The sequence below is a fragment of the Fundulus heteroclitus genome, chromosome 22 (genome assembly GCF_011125445.2).
Source record: "Fundulus heteroclitus isolate FHET01 chromosome 22, MU-UCD_Fhet_4.1, whole genome shotgun sequence".
Lineage (NCBI taxonomy): Eukaryota > Metazoa > Chordata > Actinopteri > Cyprinodontiformes > Fundulidae > Fundulus > Fundulus heteroclitus.
In genome coordinates, this window is record NC_046382.1 from 19,420,761 (window position 1) to 19,439,905 (window position 19,145).

Consider the following 19,145-nt stretch of genomic DNA (forward strand, 5'->3'; position numbering starts at 1 on the left):
CTGCTGCTTCTTATAGCATAGGAAACAGTATGATTTTATTGTGGCTTTAATTCAACAGTCTGATATTTACGTTCTCTCTTGGCTGAGACCTACATTATTGTCATGTTACGCAGAATTACTTTGTTTTAGCTCAAATAAAACATTTCTGACTCTCATCAATGATGATAGTTTTATCTAAGATTAAAAAAAAAATACAATTTTCATAAGTTACCGCTGCACCGCAATGTATATTTTGAAGTATAATAGTGTGAAACAACTGTACATGTACTCCAAAACATATCAATCACTGTGTTAGGGCTGTAGCATAAGGGCACTGCTTTTAAGCAGCCACTTTCTGTGTATTGATGATAAGGCACTTTAAATGAAAAATCTGCCTGGTAAGATTCCCTCCGCCAATCAAAGGTGAAGACCCAGCAGCTGACCAGAAGGCTGTCCAAAAGGCTAAGCAATTATTTCTATCAAGCAGCCTGCATCCCCCGCATGTTTGGGTTACTCAAAACTTGTTTTTAAATGTCCATTTTCTTAGCTAGAAAATCTGTTTAATAAAGTTCATTGGGTTACAGCTTTATTAAAATTGCATAAACTAAAGAGTTTTGACCATTGTTCTTGAACAACATTTTTGGTAAAACAAGCACATTTATTTTTGTTTTTTATTTTTTTGTTTTCGTTTGATAGGTTAAAAGAAATTAATTTGCTGCCCACATTTATTTGTGTCTGCCAAAGTGAAGAGATGGTAATGTTGGCTTGCATATTTTGGCTTTTAGTTGCAATAAACTACTGACAACTAAAAGGCAGAAATAAACTTGTTTGTTCTTACTTTTGGGCCATATTCTATACAGGGACACCGGATTTAAGTATTAACAATTTTATTTCCTCAATTGTTTATTCTAGAATGCATAATTTTCTAACAAATACAATTCAGAGTTTTCTCTTTCTAAATGTAGGTGAATATCTTCAAGAATAACCTCTGATATTTTTGTTCTTTTCATCATGTGATATAAAGACAAATAGGTTTTCTTTGTACAACTGATTATATAAGGTTTCAACTTCTTTTCCCAGGACCAATGTGTGAGACCGAGATCAACGAGTGTGATTCCAGCCCATGTCGGCACAATGGCACATGCACTGATTTGCTTGGAGACTATAAATGCCAATGCCCTACAGGTATGTTAAACTATCTCCAAATTGGGTGTTTTGCTGTAACATTCAGGTTATATCCGCTTTGGGAGCAGGCATGTTTGTAGATGTTTTAAACATTCTACTGTTAATTTGGGTTAAGATCCTCATCCTGGGCCATTCAGGCGATCTTACTATTGATGGAGAACCATAAGATATTTTTGGTTGGGTCTAAAAATACAACCAAACAGTGCAAACATTAAATTACAACACAATACTATGAATAAAAATCCATACCTCATGACCTTTTCACATTTTAGCACATTACAACCAACAATTAAAATTATGAATACCTGCTATCACCCTGAATTAATATTTAGTAAAACTACATTTTGATGCAGCTACAGATACACATATTTTGCAGTGTCTTTACTAGATTTGTACATCTAGAAAATTACAGCGATGCTTTACCCATTCTCCTTTTGAGACTAATATTTGATGTAGAGCATGTCTGAAAAGTACTTTTTTCCCCCACAGAATAAAAATTGGATCTATGTTTACACTTTGACTGGACTGTTAAAGAATTGACCTGGATGCATTCGAAAATACTTTGATCTTAACCGTTCCGATATAGCTCTGGCTGTATGTGTAGTGTTACTGTCCTGTGGAAAGTAAACCTCTGGCTCAGTGTCAACATTATTGCACCCTCTAACAGGTTTTCTTTATTTTTTACCCTTTATTTGGCATCTATCTTATTATCAACTCTTACCAGGTTTACAGAAGCCCTGAAAGGCAAGTGGGGGGGGGGGGATACACCACCGTATTTTTCAGACTATAAGGCGCACTTAAAATCCTTAAATCTTCTCAAAAATTTATAGTATGCCCTATAATCCGGTGCGCCTTATATGTGATTACCATTGTGCTTACTGACCGATTTTATGTGGTACATTGCACTCATAATTCTCTTAAAATGTGTAAGTACGACTTTGGGAAGCAACAAAGCCGCTCTGCTCTATGCATATTCAGAGCATTACGGTATATTGTGTTACTACCTGATCAGACCCCTGAGCTGTCTCCAAAACTGCCTGACTGTAATTTCGAAAATAGAAGTGCATTCATGCAAAGGCCCCCACATTCTTGGGTGTAGTTCACTCTGCGGAGGTCCACACGTACTCGAGGTGTATTTAAAGTGGACTTTGTGTGGACTCTGCGCATACAGGTACATACAGGTATGTGTCACACTAAAAACTTGTTTTCACATCAAACTGTTTTTATATGTAACACAAGCTTGATACACTGAGCTGCTCCAAGCAGGCGGCCGCAAAGGACGCACGCCATCACAGTCCCTCTCTGTTCTCACTGAAAGGTGTGCGGTGGGAGCCTGCTGGAAAAGAAACGACTCTAGGTGCCTAGCTACCTAATCACACATTTTACCATCCATTCTGCGGCTTCGTCAAACTGGCAGAAAGCGTGGGAATTGTAGGAATGCCACAAGGAATATAGGCAACAGTACGCTCGACTATGAAGGGTAAAACGTCCATGGAGAGTCAGCGCGGAGTCTACAAAACTCAAAGTATGCGCACAGTATGCCCGAGCATGTGGGAGCCTTTAGGCAGCCTGCGCCCGGAGTACCCGCTAGCAACAATAAACCTAGTAAGTTAATTGAATATAAAAGTTATGTTTATACTGGTCTAATGTTATAAACAGGGCAGTGTAGTCCAAACCCTCTGTCCCCCCCGACAGAGATCGATAGCTCTCTCTCTCAGGAGAGAGCTGTGTACGGGAAGAGGCGGAGTAATATTACACACTTGGGAGGAATATTTAATGCGCGTTATAATCCGGTAAGCCTTCTGGTGCAAAAAATACTGCAAACTATTTTCACGTTTTTTTGTTTATTTTTTTCGTTCTTCCTTGAAAGGCAAGTGGAAAAGAAACAGTGTTTCAAAGTGTTGTTGTAGTACTGTGTTTTGCTACTTGAGGTACTGAAGTAAAACACAGACCTTTACTGACAGCTGTATTTTTCAAATGGATAGTCAGAGGACTGTCCCACTGTCTAAATTAATTTTTGCAAAGTAAAATAAGATACAATGAAGGCACAAAAACTGTCTGTTTGTTGGCCATGCTATGTTGTTATCATATCAAGCTTGTATATTTATTAGCAATATAGAATTAACTACAGTGGTGACAAATGACAACATCATGATTGATCTTTCTTATGACCAAGACTGTATTTTCCAAATGACCTTAAGACTATGCTGGTGAAGATTCTCAGTCATCCAGGTCATGGTCATTCCAAAAAAAGGTAAAAAACAAAGCAACTGGACTTGTTTTCCGTAGTTGAAGACGTGTCGCTTCCTCTCCCGGAAGCTTTCTCAATTCAAAAAGTCTGGAGTAATGATGAGTAACAAGCTTTATACCATACCAAACAAAGGCCTGTAATGGCTTAGATAACATGCAGCATGTTATCTAAGCCATTACAGGCCTTTGTTTGGAATGACCTTAAGACTATTTCTAAGACTATTTTTTTTCCTCCAATAGAATGCAAAAAAAAAAAAAAAAAAAAATGTTTGTTCAGATTTCCATATACATTATTTCTCTAACCAGCACATTGCAAAATATGTTGGTGGAGAAAAAAAAATACTTTTCTCTTTTGGTCCCAAGAAAGAGCAGTCATGATATTATTTGTCCTACACATATTCTTAATCATCACTGTCGTAATTCAAAATTGCACATAGATATACATGATTGATGTGCAGTGCATAGATATACAGTTTTGTGCCTTCATTGTATCTTATTTTACTTTGCAAAAATCTCTTGTCATTAATTCTTGAAAACTGTCCATTTGAAGAACACGGAATCAGTGACCGTCTATGGTTTTACTTCAGTGCCTCTAGTGGCAAAAGAGAGTATTACATTACCAAATACTTAGGAAAATATTTCAATTGCCTTTCAAGGCAAAACAATTAAGGGGGAAAAAAACTTGAAATATTTAAATGATAAATCTAGATTTCATTTCTCACTTTCAGGGCTTCCATACAGGTTCCATGTCCCTGTAAAATAAAAGCACAACAGGATGATGCTGCCCCTACCATGGGGAAATGCTTATCATAGCGATAGCCGTGGTGCGGTAAGGGTGACATATGAGTTTCTACAACAAAAAGTATTTTGCTCTGAAGCCAAAGAGTTCAATTTTGGTCTCATCTGACCAGTGCATCTTCTTACAAATGCTGCTGTGTCCCCACATGTTTCATGGCGAACCCAAAAGCTTGGTTTCTTATGGGTTTCTTTTAAAAACAGCTTTCTTCTTTCCACTGTTCCACAAAGGCCATATTTGTGAGATAAAAACAGTTAAAAAAAAATCATTTTCTTTCCACTTTGTGAATACTTCCTACTTTGTGTCTATATTGGTCTATTTTTTTTAATTCCCATGAAATATATTGAAGTTTGTAGTTTTGAGATGAAAAATGTAAAAAAGCTCAAGGTCTATGACAGTCTCTGCAAGGCATGGTGATTGGGTTTTACTTGCTTCTTGTTGGTAAGTCTGGAAACTGCCCTTGCCCACTGATTTGTAATAGTTTACTGTACCAATACACAAAACGTCAAGACAATCTTCACACAAGAATTTGCGACTGTTATTTTTAGTTTATTATCTTGGTTAAAGTTATCAAGGATTTTTTTTTTTTTGTTTTTTTATCGTTCACACAGTTAGACAACAAAGCACTAGCGGAATGTGAATGACACATAGAGATGTGATTAAAATAATAGCAGTGTGTTGTTAAGAATTGAGGGAAAGGCATGTGGTTTAGCGAAAAAGCAAGCGCCCCATGCTTGGAGGCTATTTGTCCTCGAGGCAGCCGTCTAGCCTTTGACTTGGGACTTTTGCTGTGTGTCTTCCCTCCTTCTTTCTCTGACCCATTTCTGTCTAATAACGTTTAACAAAGCTGCCACAAAATAATGAATTATGCAAAAAGTTAATATAGATTAATATCATCATAATAGCTTTTATTTCCATGCACACAATATATTGGGTACTCTGCTCACTCTATTCCAAATCAAACTTCAACAAAGAAAACTTTGTTAATACTGAACAGAAACTGAGGAAAGGGATATTACCCTGATCAAACATTAATGTCTGCATTTTTCTTAAAAAACAGAAAAATGTTCTATATTAATTGCAAATTATTTTTTTCTCAGAACTGCATCATATATTTTATAATGCCTCTATATTTCTTAGTTTTCTGGTTAGAAACAACATGTTTGCTGTCACCCCAAAGTTTTTCTAATGAGTCAAAGTACTGCGTTCGAACCAAGATTCTACTCAATTGCTACTGTATAGAGGGTATTTTCCTCGTAATCATAAAGCAAAGTGAACTTTTCAAATATTCTGTTGTATTCAAACTGATCCATCGTCCGTGGTATGAGATAAATTGGCCCAATACTATACTATGAAAATCATACACTGCAAAAAGGGAACTAAAAATATGCAAGTAAAATTTTCTTGAACTGAGTATATTTGTCCTTGATTTGAGCAAGTAAATAAGATGATATGCCAATGGAAAAAGTATTTTTACCTCTAAAATAAGATCATTAGATATTCTGCAATTGAAATAAGATAATGGAGATGAGCTGTTCCTATTTTAATTGTAAAGTACTCATTCCATTGGCGGAAAATCTTATTTACCTGCTTAAATCAATGGCAAATACACTATTTTCACTTACTTACTTTTAGTTCCCTTTTTGCAGTTTACCCATCACATGATATCAATCCCCCATGCACTGTGTATGTTGGCTTGAATTCAATCTTTGAGGATCATCTGACACCCGGTCTGTGGCCCCTAGACCAAAAGGAAGGACAATTTTGCTTTCAACACTTCATGAAATGTTATGCTATTCTCTTTAGGTCAGTCAATGTATCATTTGGCATGTTGTAGCCTCTTCTGCCCACCCTTTCAGGAACTTCTGGGATACTTCCATTTCTTCTGGTGATGCACGGAGGGTCTAGGAATACATGAGTTTGCTTTCAGAATGTCACCATTTAAAAACAACTTAAAAATTCTTAAGACAATTGAGCCAAAATGGCTACCAGTTTGTCTTCTTTTGACTGAGGCTTATTTAAATTGGGTATGTGTTTTTCTAGGCATTTATTGATGTTTCTGGTTACATTACTGAGAGGAAATGGTAGGCCTTCACCTTAGAGCTGATCATCATGGTTAGTAGTCATTTTAACTGTTCATTGTTCCATTTAAATGGTAGTATTCCATTTTTCTTCCTCTGGGTGAATGACCGCACCCTTTGAACTCCACCTTGCTTTTTAACCCAACTGTTTTAATTAATGATTCAATTACACTGAAACAGTTATGACTAATGGCTCTGCTGATTTTCTATTAAGCTACTACACTAATAATCATCAATTATTAATATTGAAGCAAAAATCTATTAATAAATGTTTTGCCATGTGAAAGCATATATTTTACTAACACTGGTTAGTGATATTGGACTTCTCTTATTTTGAATACAAATGTGTAACATTTTCTTTCTTTTTTTTATTATTTGCTGGAGTGTTAGACTTGCTATTAATGGGGACATTCAGAAGTAGCCGTGTTTTCATAAACCATTGAGCTGCCTTTGAAGTGTCCAAAGCACAGCTCTATTTAGTCTGAAAGACTGCTTATGATGGCTTGAAGTGTACTTGAATGGCTTATGTGGTTCAGGAGAGCTGTGTGAGGACTTCTGCTCGTAGTCCAATTTTGTTTGTGTTAACGACAACAAATATGCTTACAGAATTGGGTTTTTCAGTTTCTAACAGTGATGAGCATACAGAGATAACCCTCACATTCCCCACTGGTTGTCCACTGCAATCACAACCACAGCATGTCATAGTTTCACATGGGTAAACTTATATAAGGATGTGCTGAGTCAAAAGACACAGCTTGGACAGGACGATGTCAGCACTCACACACAGTCAGAAAAACAAAGTCATACCTGCAGGGAATTTAGAGTTTCCAGTTCACTTACCTGGCATGTCTTTGAACATTTTTCACACGGGTTATGGGGGGATAACTTTGCTGACACAAATAAAACTTGCAAACCCTTTTAGCAGTGAGCTGGTTCAAAGCCAAAACCACTTGAGTACCAGTTTATAATGCTATAGTGATGTTAAAATTTAATTTTAAATTTGACATTTTTAAAAAAGAGATCTTCACATGTTTTTCTTTCTATAGGATTTCTCAAGTAAAATTTAAGCTGTAAGCAGTTGTGTTTGAGTTGTGATGTTTTGAGAAGAGAGAGAGAGGTGAGCTTTTAGTTTTCCCCTAGGGTTATTGAGTGAGAACCTACCATTACAGATGTCAAGTCGAATACAGCCTATAAGACACCAGAGGCTCTGACGGCGTTTGCGCTCCCACCCCATTACACCTGCTCACGCCTTCAATTGGTATGGTATTCATTCACTTAAGATACACACACACACACACACACACACACACACACACACACATGCACGCACACAAACACACACACACATATATATATATATATATATATATATATATATATATATATATATATATATATATATATATATATATATATATATATATATATATATATATATCCTCAAAGTGAATCAGGGGTGATTCATTTAAATTCTTTAATTTGTACGCTCTATATCTATAGTGTGTACGATTTATTCTCACTTAATTTGGGCATGATCAACATCAAAATTGTGGATTAAAATCAATAGGTCAAGACAAGCTTTAGAATTTGCAACAACCAGGGGGATTTTTCTAATCTTAAACTGCATGGTTACATTTGCAGTGCCTATTTTTTTTTTTTTAAACCTGCAATACATTTTCACACAATGTAGCTGCAGCCTATGGTTTCTTCTTTGAGCTCCCTCTGAAACAGCCTTAGCAGCCGACCCTAATCCCTGATCATGAATCCTTAACTCCCTGAGCAAACTGGAACTATATACAGCCACAGATCCATGGTAAGAAAATTCCACGGTGTCCACCTCGGTCTTCCAGAGTTGCTACTAAATCTCATCTGTTATCTTAGAAAACTTAAGCTGGTGCTCCTATGCCTCATCTGCAGTGTATTACAGTGTAGTCAGCTCTGTGATTTAAAAGTAGTTCTTTTGAGTGCTGGTCTGTACTACAGTACAAGGAAATGTCACAAGGCATGGATGGAATCATAATGTGCTTTGCTGCTGAATGTATTCTGTTGAGCTGAGGAAAAAATAGTCCACCCGCTGTTTACTCAACTAAAACACAGTGTTGGTTTTCTCTGTTTGTTAAAGTGTACACTATCACTTAAAACTGTCACATGAAGTTTTATCTCAGCAGAACTCAATATGATTGAAAACTTAATCTATTGCCACTATTGAAAAAAGGTGAAATATGCATTCATATAAATTTCTGACACACGGAGTAATGTATTGCACCTTGCTATTTCTGATTATTTTCATTAGTATGGCTTATAGCTGATTAAAATCAAATATATTTTTTTCAAAAACAAACATAAAAGATTCTAATGCAGAAATGTATACAGATAATAATTTACCCAAATAGGGAGAATCTTCCATATATCTTGCATGAGCATTAGCCTGTTTCAGATCATCAATATTACTTTAATGATGTACATGTGTTTATCGTGCCTCATGATCAACAGTACGATCCTGAAGTAGAATGGTGGGAGGTTGAGGTCTACCCACCAGTATTACACCCTTGATTCACTTTGAGGATTAATAATAAATCGGCAAATCACCGTACATTCTGATTAAGATAACATGCTCTGTATGCCACAGGCCAACTTCGCTTTTATTGAAAACGCTGAGTTAATTTAGGCTTTCCTGCATTTGCATTGTGTCAGAGCTGAGCCCTGGGGAAATACCCCGTAGAAAAATACCTTAAATGTAAGCCATTACCCTTTGGTTCTGCAATGTTAGCTGCACAGTCTTAAAGCCCACATGTAACATGATCTCTAAGTTACCTTGTGTGATGTGAAACATCAAAGCCATGTGTAATGGAGGATTCGTGTTGGTGTGTTTGTTGTGGTGCTATAATCTAAAAGGCCATCTTGATTCACAACGCTTTTAGGAATGCAGCTATCTCTTTTCGTGCTGCCCCTTTTTCTCCAACATTTTTCCTTCCACTCAACTTTCCAGTTTTATGCTTTAATGATAAATAGCCTGTACTATTTATCAATTTATCAAGTCCATAGGACCCTAAACTGCTTTACACTACATTCAGTCATTCACCCATTCACTCACAAATTCACACACTAAACAGATCTTCAGCAATAAACTTATGAGGCTTACTCTTTTTGTAAAAGGTATCAGTGGCTGTCGGGTAGACAGACACAAATGCCTTGAAAAACCAAAAAATATATTACACATGTGTCATGAAACTGCACAATTTTTGACTGTCACTCTTTAACTTATATACTGAAATAAATGATCTCGCTCATGAGAAACAGGAGATTAATAAATGTCTCATAGATACAATAAAGGGGGTTAAGGTGTAAATAAGGAAGATTTTTAAAAGAGAAGCTTACAAAACCTTTTAAATAGATGTTTCAAATAAATAGAGGAAATGAAGGACCCAAACCAGAGCAAAGAACTCCAGCTGGAATATTACAGATGGAAATCTACGACATAGAATCCATACAAAACCTTACAAATCACATTCTTTATTCCTTTTGTGAAGTCTGAAAAGCACCTTTAAAGCAAAGAAAGGCTAGTTTCACACTGAGTAAAATTATAATTCAGAAGCCCGCCTTTTGACAAACACCAAACAACACCTGTTTGCATTTCAGGGTAGTAAAAATAATAATAATAAAAAATACTTGCAGTATTTTTGAGATGAAGAAACCTGATGTCTGGTGACAGTTTTAATGGGGAAATAATTAGATAAGCAGTTTTGTTTGAGGGCATTGGAAATGGCACTCTACATTGTAAAATTGTGTTGATAATGGCATGGTTTAAGATTATTTTATTGGATGTGGGCCAGGGTGGGCTTCTATAATTAATGAAGCAATACATTATGAATGACAACAGCAAATTCTGGGGGAAAATGTTGGGACATCTGTTTGCGAAGTGAAACTTAAGAAAAAGTAGGTCATGCACTGAGACAACAACCTGAGCCCACTACTTGTTATTGTTGTGTAATATCTCCATTTCTATCTCTTTTTATGAACTGGGTTAAAATCTAGTGATATTTCATTTTTGCACGAGAATAAAACAAAATCTCATTTGAATTTGAAGTCATATAAGAGTTATAAGAAAAAGGCATAAAGGTGAAAAAGAAATGAAATGCTCTACCCTAGTGCTTCAATATTTAATTGGGAGATAAATTGAGGCAAGTTACAAATTCAGTTGGGCACTGGTTGAGTGGAGATGCTTTAAAATGGGGCCAATCCTCCTCAGTTGCACCAGGTTTGGCCTTGTTAATTAAATATATAGAAGAGTGGGCCTGGTGCATCAGCATGAATTAAACATGGGTTAGTGGTACTGATTTCAGATCTATTTTTTTCATGCAAAGTATTGCATGCATAAATATGTCATGTTTTTTTTTAATCTTCGTTTTGCAGGTTTTCAGGGAAAGAACTGCGAAATTGACATAGATGCCTGTTCCCTGCCGGACACTGCATGTCAATCAACAACTCAGTGTTTGGATCTCCATCAAGGCCTTGAATACACCTGCCGTTTACCCTGCCCTACAAACCTTCAGGTAGGTACAGCTGAAACCACATATCAATATACACCATGTAAAAAGACTTAACATTTTTCTTATGTCAGGTTTTAAATCAAACTAATAAATGTCTGAGTCAGGTTTGTAGGCAGTCTTGCTCGCACAGACCTTTATACCAAACTTTTTTTATAAGCCATGCTGTAAATAATTTTGGCTCTATGCCTTGGGCCATTGTTTGTTTGGAAGACCTGTTTGTGCCAAAGCTTTACCTTCCTGGCTGACGTCTTGAGATATTACTTCAATATCACCATATAATGTTCTTTCAACAAAATGCACTCTCTTTTGTGAAGTGCACCTCGCCCTCCTGCAGCAAAATACGCCTACAGCACGACACTACCATATCATACTTCACAGCTGGGATGATGTTCTGAGGCTGCTGAGCTTCATCCTCTTTCCTCCAAATTTAACAAAGGTTCTTACTGCCATATCCCTTCATTTTTAGTTTTATCCAACCACAGGGCATGTCTCTAAATATTAAGTCTTTCCCTTAGGGCATTTGCAAACTGCAGTCTGTATTTTTTTATGTTTCTTTTGCAGTAATGGTTTCTTTCTCGCCGAGTGGCCTTTCCGCCAATGTCTGTGCAGGACACGTTTCCCTGCGGATGATGCCATAATAACAAGCTTCAGTCTGTACCTTCCCAAGGTCTTTTACTTCTGTTTGGGGTTTACATCAACATGTTGCTCCAAAACATGTCATCTCTGGGACACAGTGCACATTTCCTTTTATGTAATGTGGGCTGATAGGTGGATATTTACATGCTGTTTATAGTTGCATATGACACCTGTTCATAAGAACGATGAACCTGGCACCTTCAAGGAACTGAAAATTGTACCCAAAGTAAACCAGAATTGTGGAAATCTACAATTCTCTACCTAATATCTTGCCTAATTTATTTTGGTTTTTCAATTATATTATTACGCTTTACATTTGCCCACAAACATATTTGTGGACTTATGTAAAACAGATTATTGATACAATCAGAAGATCCTTATTCAAAGAAGGGTAAAATGTTTGAGTCAGATTTTATATCTTTATGTACAACTCCACTGATACAGCTGTGAAACTTTTTTTTTTCTGAAGCTGGTTGAATAAAATTATTTTTTTATAATCTGCAAGGCAAAAATCAACTCAAGAATAGTTAGACATTACCCTCAGTAAATGCCAGATGGTTTGAGTTCAAAGTGGGAGGAGATAAAAGATATTTCAACTCTAATTCCTTTACTGAGTTGGAGAAAAATCTGTATATGTCTGAAAATCTTACTCTGATAATTGAAACACTTTGCTGTCCCGTACAGAACAAAATAGAATTACCCATATTTGGTCCATTCAAATTGAAACAGTGCTCTAAATGTTGGTTTGCTATGATCCTTACTAGGAAATCCAACTTCTTGGCGGTTTTGATACATAAAAATGTTGTAATTAATCTATCCATCCTCTGTACCTGCCTAATACATGTTGGACCATCAACATTTGTTAAGGTTTATCTAAATGCTTTAGGTTCTGCTCTGCAGCTTGTACGTTTTTTTGTGGGGGGGGGGGGGTGTTGCTAACATTTTTCTTCCACTTAACTTTCCATTAATATCGCAGAATACTGCTTTAAATGACCAGCCAGATTATGTTTCTCTTGATTTTCCTCTTATATATATCCATCCATTTATGTCTTTCTTTTTACATTTCGGTCTCTAAAATGTATCTTTATATATGGTTATGAAAGAAACCTGCCTTCTTCCTTTCAACTTCGTGAATGAATTAATCTATTTACGTCTAGATCTGCCTGAGTTAGCTGTAACTTTATTGAATTTTAAATTCATTTACATTTGGAATCTGTTTAATAGTATCCATTCATGGGATGTATCTAGAAAACAAGGGGTTATTTAAAAGACTAAGGCAGCCATCTGTTTTTGGTGATTTTCAACAATTTGGACATTGGCTTTGTAGGACATCTGAAAATGACCATAGAGCCATTAAGTTGTTGAGAACGTGCTAAATTGAGCGTTCATGTTTATAATAATTGACTTGAACTAATTAAATGTTTGCCTAATATTAGGCAAACATTCTTGATATGTTGAAGCAATCATGTGTGGCACCACGTGAAATCAACAAATGTAATTTTTCCTGTTGTAAGACACAACAGAAAAGGATACATTTATCTCATTGGATCCCGTGCTCCCGACGCAAATTCTGTCAGGGATAACTTCTTGGTCATTTAAGCATTTATTGTTTTAATGCACACCCCGTGTTCCCCCATCAGACGAGACTCTGGCCACATCTGTGCAGCTAGTGGACGCTTAGCACTCCCGACTCTGTGCCAACCTTTAGTGAAGCCCTCCTCACAAATTTGGTGCGTTTACAAAACACAGATATATTTCACTAAAGCAGATAAAAATATGTCGCAATTCTGTGAGCGCTCTCCTGGCGGGAGTGTGATTTTACCTGCCTGCGAAGGCAGGTGACCGAACTGAAAGTAGAGGTGTAAAGACTTGGCTTAAGAGACACATTGAAGACTCCTGCACACTTGGTTGTGCTGTGCGCATACTGTAATCTTCACTGACTCTCTAAGCACGTTACCCTTGATAGTCGAGCGCATCTATTGGCTGCATTTCTCGGAAGATTGGGAATGGATTTAGCATGTTTGATTAGCCAGCTGAGCATCTAGAGCCGTTTCTTCTCCTGCTGGTACCCACCTCACACATGTCAGCGAGGCACGGAGAGGGGTTGTGATGCCACAGGTGTTTGTGAGTCATGACTGCCTTGGAGCAGTTCAGTGTATCAGCATAGTGTCACATAGAAAATGGTTCAATGTGAAGATTTCTTCCTGACAAGCAGTTTATTGTGTATGTACGCGCTCTTAAAATTGAGCTCTATGCACAAGTATGTGGGAGCCTAGAGACACAAATGGCTCAGGAGGCGATCTGGCACTATTTAGAAAGGCAAATATTATTTTTTAGGTTTTAACATCACTAGTGGCTTGTTTTTTGTACAGTGGGCTGACAGGAAAGGGGGTATGAGAGAGGGGAAGAGACATGCGGCAAGCTTCTTTCAGAGTCGAACCTTAACCCTAACCCCATGTCCGGGACTAAGGCCTCCATACATGGGTCATGTGCGCTAACCACTGCACCACCGAAGCATGCCCAGAAAGGCTAATATTTAAAAAAAATTTACCTTGAACACATATAGACGTTTAATAATTTACTATGCTGTTCTCATTGGGGGGGCAGGTGGTCTTTGTTGGGGGCACGGAGCGCCCCCCTTGTAGAATGGTAGGGGAAACACTGGGGAATGACTTCATATAATATTGATTGAAACTTAAAAACATATGTCTAATTTTAAACCTTTGAACTGAGTCTAAATACTGGGCAGAGTGGGTAGAATAGTTGTCTTTCAATCGTAAGATTTTGGGTTCCATTCCAGCTGCCACGTATCACATGTTGATGTGCCCCTGGGCAAGACACTTGACCCCGAGTCAATCTGCATATCAGTGTATGGATGTGAGAGTGAGTGGGTGAATGTGGCTCTAGTGTAAAGCGCTTTGAGTGGCAGCTATGAAAGGAAAAGTGCTATATATAATCTCTAGTCCATTTACCATTTAATCAATTTAAATACACACATAGCTCTGATAATTTGTGCACATACTGTAGCATGTTTAACTTAAGGATCAAAGCAAGGCTAAACTAGGTACAAGTTTGACTGTTCTATATTTTTTGGCAAGCTTGACTTGTGTAATTGTCAAGACTTTTGCATTTTCTCTGCATACATGGGGGCGATTTATAAGACTACTTTCTTTACTAGATGTAAAGGACTGCCACAGAATATTGACGGCATCTGTATATTTTCATACGTTGTTTTTTGTGAGTTGTCTGTGACTATTGGTATTAAAAAAATAAAATCAGAAGAGATGGAGATGGTCAGCCCTTTTTACAGGAACACTATGATGTCTGTATTAAACCGTGTCCCTTAAGGCACATTTTCCTTTGCCCCTTTGTTTCCCCTGTCCCCAAATGCAGCTCCTAACCTCATGTCTGCTTTGTTACAAGGAGCTCTCAGGAGTTTTAGCTCTCAATGACCATTGATCTTGTCTCGTAGGACATGATGTAGATGCCACCTGGAATACAGAGTGAAGCCCTAAATGAAGCAGGAATCAGTATTCATGAGCGTGTCATGTGGCTGTAATGAAGCTCATTTTCACTGAACCAGGAGCAAGAAATTATTAGATTTTTCTCTGTTAAAAAAAAAAAAAAAAAAAAAAAAAACTACGATTCTGACCAGAATGAGCTCAGTTCAATCTGTGACATTAAGGAAAAGAAGAAAAGAAAAGAATTTAATTTGCATCTCCGACTTAATGACACGTGGACTTGACTAATTCATCTTTTATCAACAGCCGTGTGCCAATGGAGGTCGCTGTGTGTTGGATAATGCCAGCAGCTATGTGTGCATCTGTGCACGCGGTTGGTCTGGTCGGAACTGCCAAATAAATGTGAACGATTGTATCCAGCACTGGTGTAGAAATGGAGCCACTTGTATGGACGAGATTGACGGTTACAGGTAAGTTTTCAAGTCCTGATTGTCTTCGGGCCATTCTGGCACCAGAATGTCAATGATTTTAAAAGCTGTGACATTTACTGCACTCCCTTTAGGGTTGAGAGAAATCTTCTGACTCTCTCCCGCTATTAAGAAATTCTCTATAATCTGTTGCCAGCTGCCTTTGTCCCGGTGGATACACAGGGGTCTACTGTGAGCAGGACATTGATTACTGTGTCGACAGTCGCTGCTCTGAACACGGTGTTTGCCTGGACCAGCGGTATAACTTCACCTGCCGCTGCATGCTGGGATATGAGGGGCCGCTGTGTGATGTGGAAGCAGATGAGTGCAACAGCTTCCCGTGCTCAAACGGCGCCACCTGTGTGGACCTAATCAGTGATTATCGGTGCCACTGTCCCCTGGGGTTTGAGGGTATGAGACCATCTGATATGAATACAAGCCCATTTTGCAGCTTTTAACACGGCTAGTAGCTGAAGTGTCGGGCTTTAGAGTGTGGCCTTTGTTGTTGAAAACTAGTGTTGTAGCTAACTTTTTAGTATATTTAAGCATTCATCATGGTAAACATGTTAAACATATATTACTAAATACACTTCCAGACATTCAAATATTAAATACAATAAAAATTAAACCAGCCTACCTTTTATTGGGGAAATTTTGATATTTGATCTGACCTTTAAAACCATCTTAACTTCCTATGTTTGCTGGATCATTTTATTTTTATGTTTTGTTAAATTAGTATTTGTTTGCTGTAAATAGCAGTATACAGAATATTTATTGTGAATATATATCATATTTGCAATAGAATCATTAGCACTCATAGTCAATTATATATTAAAATCCATATAACAAATGTATTTTTTACTGCAGTTCTATAAACTTGCACTGAAAAAATGCAATATTGCAAACCGTTGGAGGAAACATGGATCTTTAATAATTCCTAATTACTCAATCACTCTAGATCATCCAGAGTCCTTGGCCCTTTATGTTGTTTTCTTTAACTCATTGCACATGTTTTCCTCAGAATCTAGGTCTGGGGACTGAGATTGCCATGGAAAATGGTTAATTTTCCATTCATGTATTGTTTTTGCTTATAGTTTGGACCATCATTTTGCTGAAAGACCCAGTTATGGCCCTAATTTTAATTTACTGGTAGATTCCATCGTATTTTTTTATTTAGAATCTTTTTTTGTGTATATATATATATATATATATATATATATATATATATATATATATATATATATATATATATATATATATATATATATATATATATATATATATATATATATACAGGTCAGATCACTAGGCAGTCTTGGAAGGCTCCCAATGATTCTGGTAAAATAACAGACCCACCATAATTTAAAAGTAGGCATGAAGGGGTTTTTCACATATCATCCTTTATGATTCTAATCCAAACAGGAGTGTTTATTGTCATCTAGCAAAGCCCTAAAGGCTTGACAAACCTCTCCCTTTGTACGAGAACCCCTTGGTTCTTTTTGGCAAGCAAGTGCCATGTTCCAAAATAAAAATATACAGTTTTCACCACAGCTTCTTGTTATGCAAGGGTTTATACATCATCTATTCAGAGATTACAGGGAAGAAAAAAAATGTCAAAATAAGGATAGAGTTCTCGCCAGTAGCTGAAATGTAGTTTGTGTTTCTGTTGTACCTGCTATAAATCTACACTGTGAAAAATTTTGTAGTTCTCCTAACTTTATTTCTCTAAAAGACGCTTTGTTTTTACTTTTCCTTCTTCTACTCATGATCTGACCTGTCACTTTCTTTATGTGCTGTGTGACTGGTTCCACACTCTGACTGGAACCGCTAACGCTACTCAGAGCCAACATTTACAGAAAAAACTGGGCAGCATGCAGATGTCCACAGAGACCCCTAGCGGACCCCAGTGGGTGGGGACAGTTGGTAGAAATTATGTCACACTGGCTTCGTGGTTCAGCGAGCAGTGCAACTGACTGGGAGATATGAATTAGGCATTGGTTTCATCTGGCAAAAACTTACAGTCTCAGGTAAAGGAATATAGGAATTTACCCATGTTTGCATTTGTAAATGTAGGACAGAAAAGGCTCTTAATAACCAGTTTGCATTTAAATAGAGTCTAATGATCGTTATGGAAACTTGGTTACTATAAAAATACAACACTGTGCTGCAGTCCTCTAACAGAGAGCTTTATTACAACTCTTACTATCTTAATTACTCTGGATATTGGCTGATTACCATAAAAAATGACATCAAAGAAAAAATGCTCCAGTTATGTTTATTTTATAAAAGTTTTTAGGGTTCCAAAATATCCACTAGGGATTTTGTTTAAACATTAACTTCTTAACATTGGATTTTGAATAAATCTAACCAAATTAGGTGACGTTGTTTTTTTGTTGTTTCATTTGTTTTCTAAAATTTTAGTATGCAATTACACTATTGCAACAAAGTTTCATTTGTTTTGATGTTTTTTGCACATCTTTATCGGGAGTCATAGTGAATGTGGCTGGTGCTACACCTTTAGTAAGTTACGTACTGCATGCGTTTTCATCCAGTGTATAGGGTCATAGTGGCAAAAGCAGCACCTGACACCTTTTCTCCTGTCAGGATTGCCCCCCTGGCTCACAGAACCAAGAGACCTATTGCCAGAGGCCAAGGCTGATGGCGCTTTAAATTTTGTTAGCAAAATCATTAATCTGTTCCATATCAAACATTTGCCTCGAGGACACTAAAACTGAGGTTGCACCATTTATGCATATTTACATATGCTTCAGCATGATAAATACATATTAATTTCACTGCCTTTTGATTCAGTACAATTAGAGTTGATCAGCTGTGCAAGTTCAGTTTGTGTTGTGGCTGACATGAAGAGAAAGTTTTACTGTGTATATTCTGAATATTGTGGTTATTGAATCTCCAGAACAAAAATTATTACATTTCCATAGCAACAACAGGGGAAGAAGTTCCACCAGAACATATTTTTGCTGCATCTCCTTGATCATTAAGTAGAGCTTATTAATTTCTCCACCTTTATTCTGCAGGAAGAACATGCTCTCAGAATGTAAATGACTGTTGGTCGCAGCCTTGTCTGAATGGAGGCTCATGTGTGGATCTGATAAATGACTACATTTGTCACTGTCCTCTTGGTAAGTAGCGTGCACTTGCCTATTATTGAGGATGTTTACAAAAATACTCTGTTATCAATTATCAGTGACTGCACCTCGGGAGTACATGAAAAGTTTAAATCCTAATACAACTTGTTTGTTTGCCTTGATGGTGTTCCGCATTTTGTCAAGAATGCACTTCCAAATATAGCAAAGAAACAAAGAGTCGTTTAGTATGGTCTTTTCAGTTTGAATGCAGGCTTTTAGGAGAGCTCCAAGTGAAGAAAATAGAAGCAATAAATCTCTATTATGGATTACAGATGGAAAAAAAAACTCTTTTAGAATAAAGGTTAAAATCAATGTCCGTGTTTACCGTTTGTTTAGAACACCACTCCAGGCAGGGTCTATACGTGGGCCATGAAGGAGGGAGGTGTTGCTTTTCTTTGTGTGTGGCCTATTTTATTTCAAGCCATCGTAATAAAGTACTATATCCCCACTGGATTGGACATGTCATGCTGCAACAGCCAACCCATTTGCTGCTGCCTGTGCAATGTCACAATAAGTTGCAAACTGCTGCCTTCAGAATTTACACACAAACATTTGAACAAACTAGAATATACTCTGGGACGGGATAATTAG

General features: G+C 37.1%; 1 protein-coding gene across 3 annotated transcripts in view; it reads left to right on the forward strand.

Moving 5' to 3' along the window:
• Nucleotides 1–19,145, forward strand: part of eys (eyes shut homolog) — a 268,769-nt gene that overhangs the window by 41,360 nt on the left and 208,264 nt on the right. For all 3 annotated transcript variants that reach the window (XM_036126396.1, XM_036126397.1, XM_036126398.1), the window contains exons 8-12: nucleotides 1,060–1,164; nucleotides 10,705–10,844; nucleotides 15,245–15,408; nucleotides 15,563–15,816; nucleotides 18,444–18,548. In XM_036126396.1, the coding sequence (XP_035982289.1) occupies nucleotides 1,060–1,164; nucleotides 10,705–10,844; nucleotides 15,245–15,408; nucleotides 15,563–15,816; nucleotides 18,444–18,548 (768 nt within the window). The remainder of the gene's footprint in view (nucleotides 1–1,059; nucleotides 1,165–10,704; nucleotides 10,845–15,244; nucleotides 15,409–15,562; nucleotides 15,817–18,443; nucleotides 18,549–19,145) is intronic.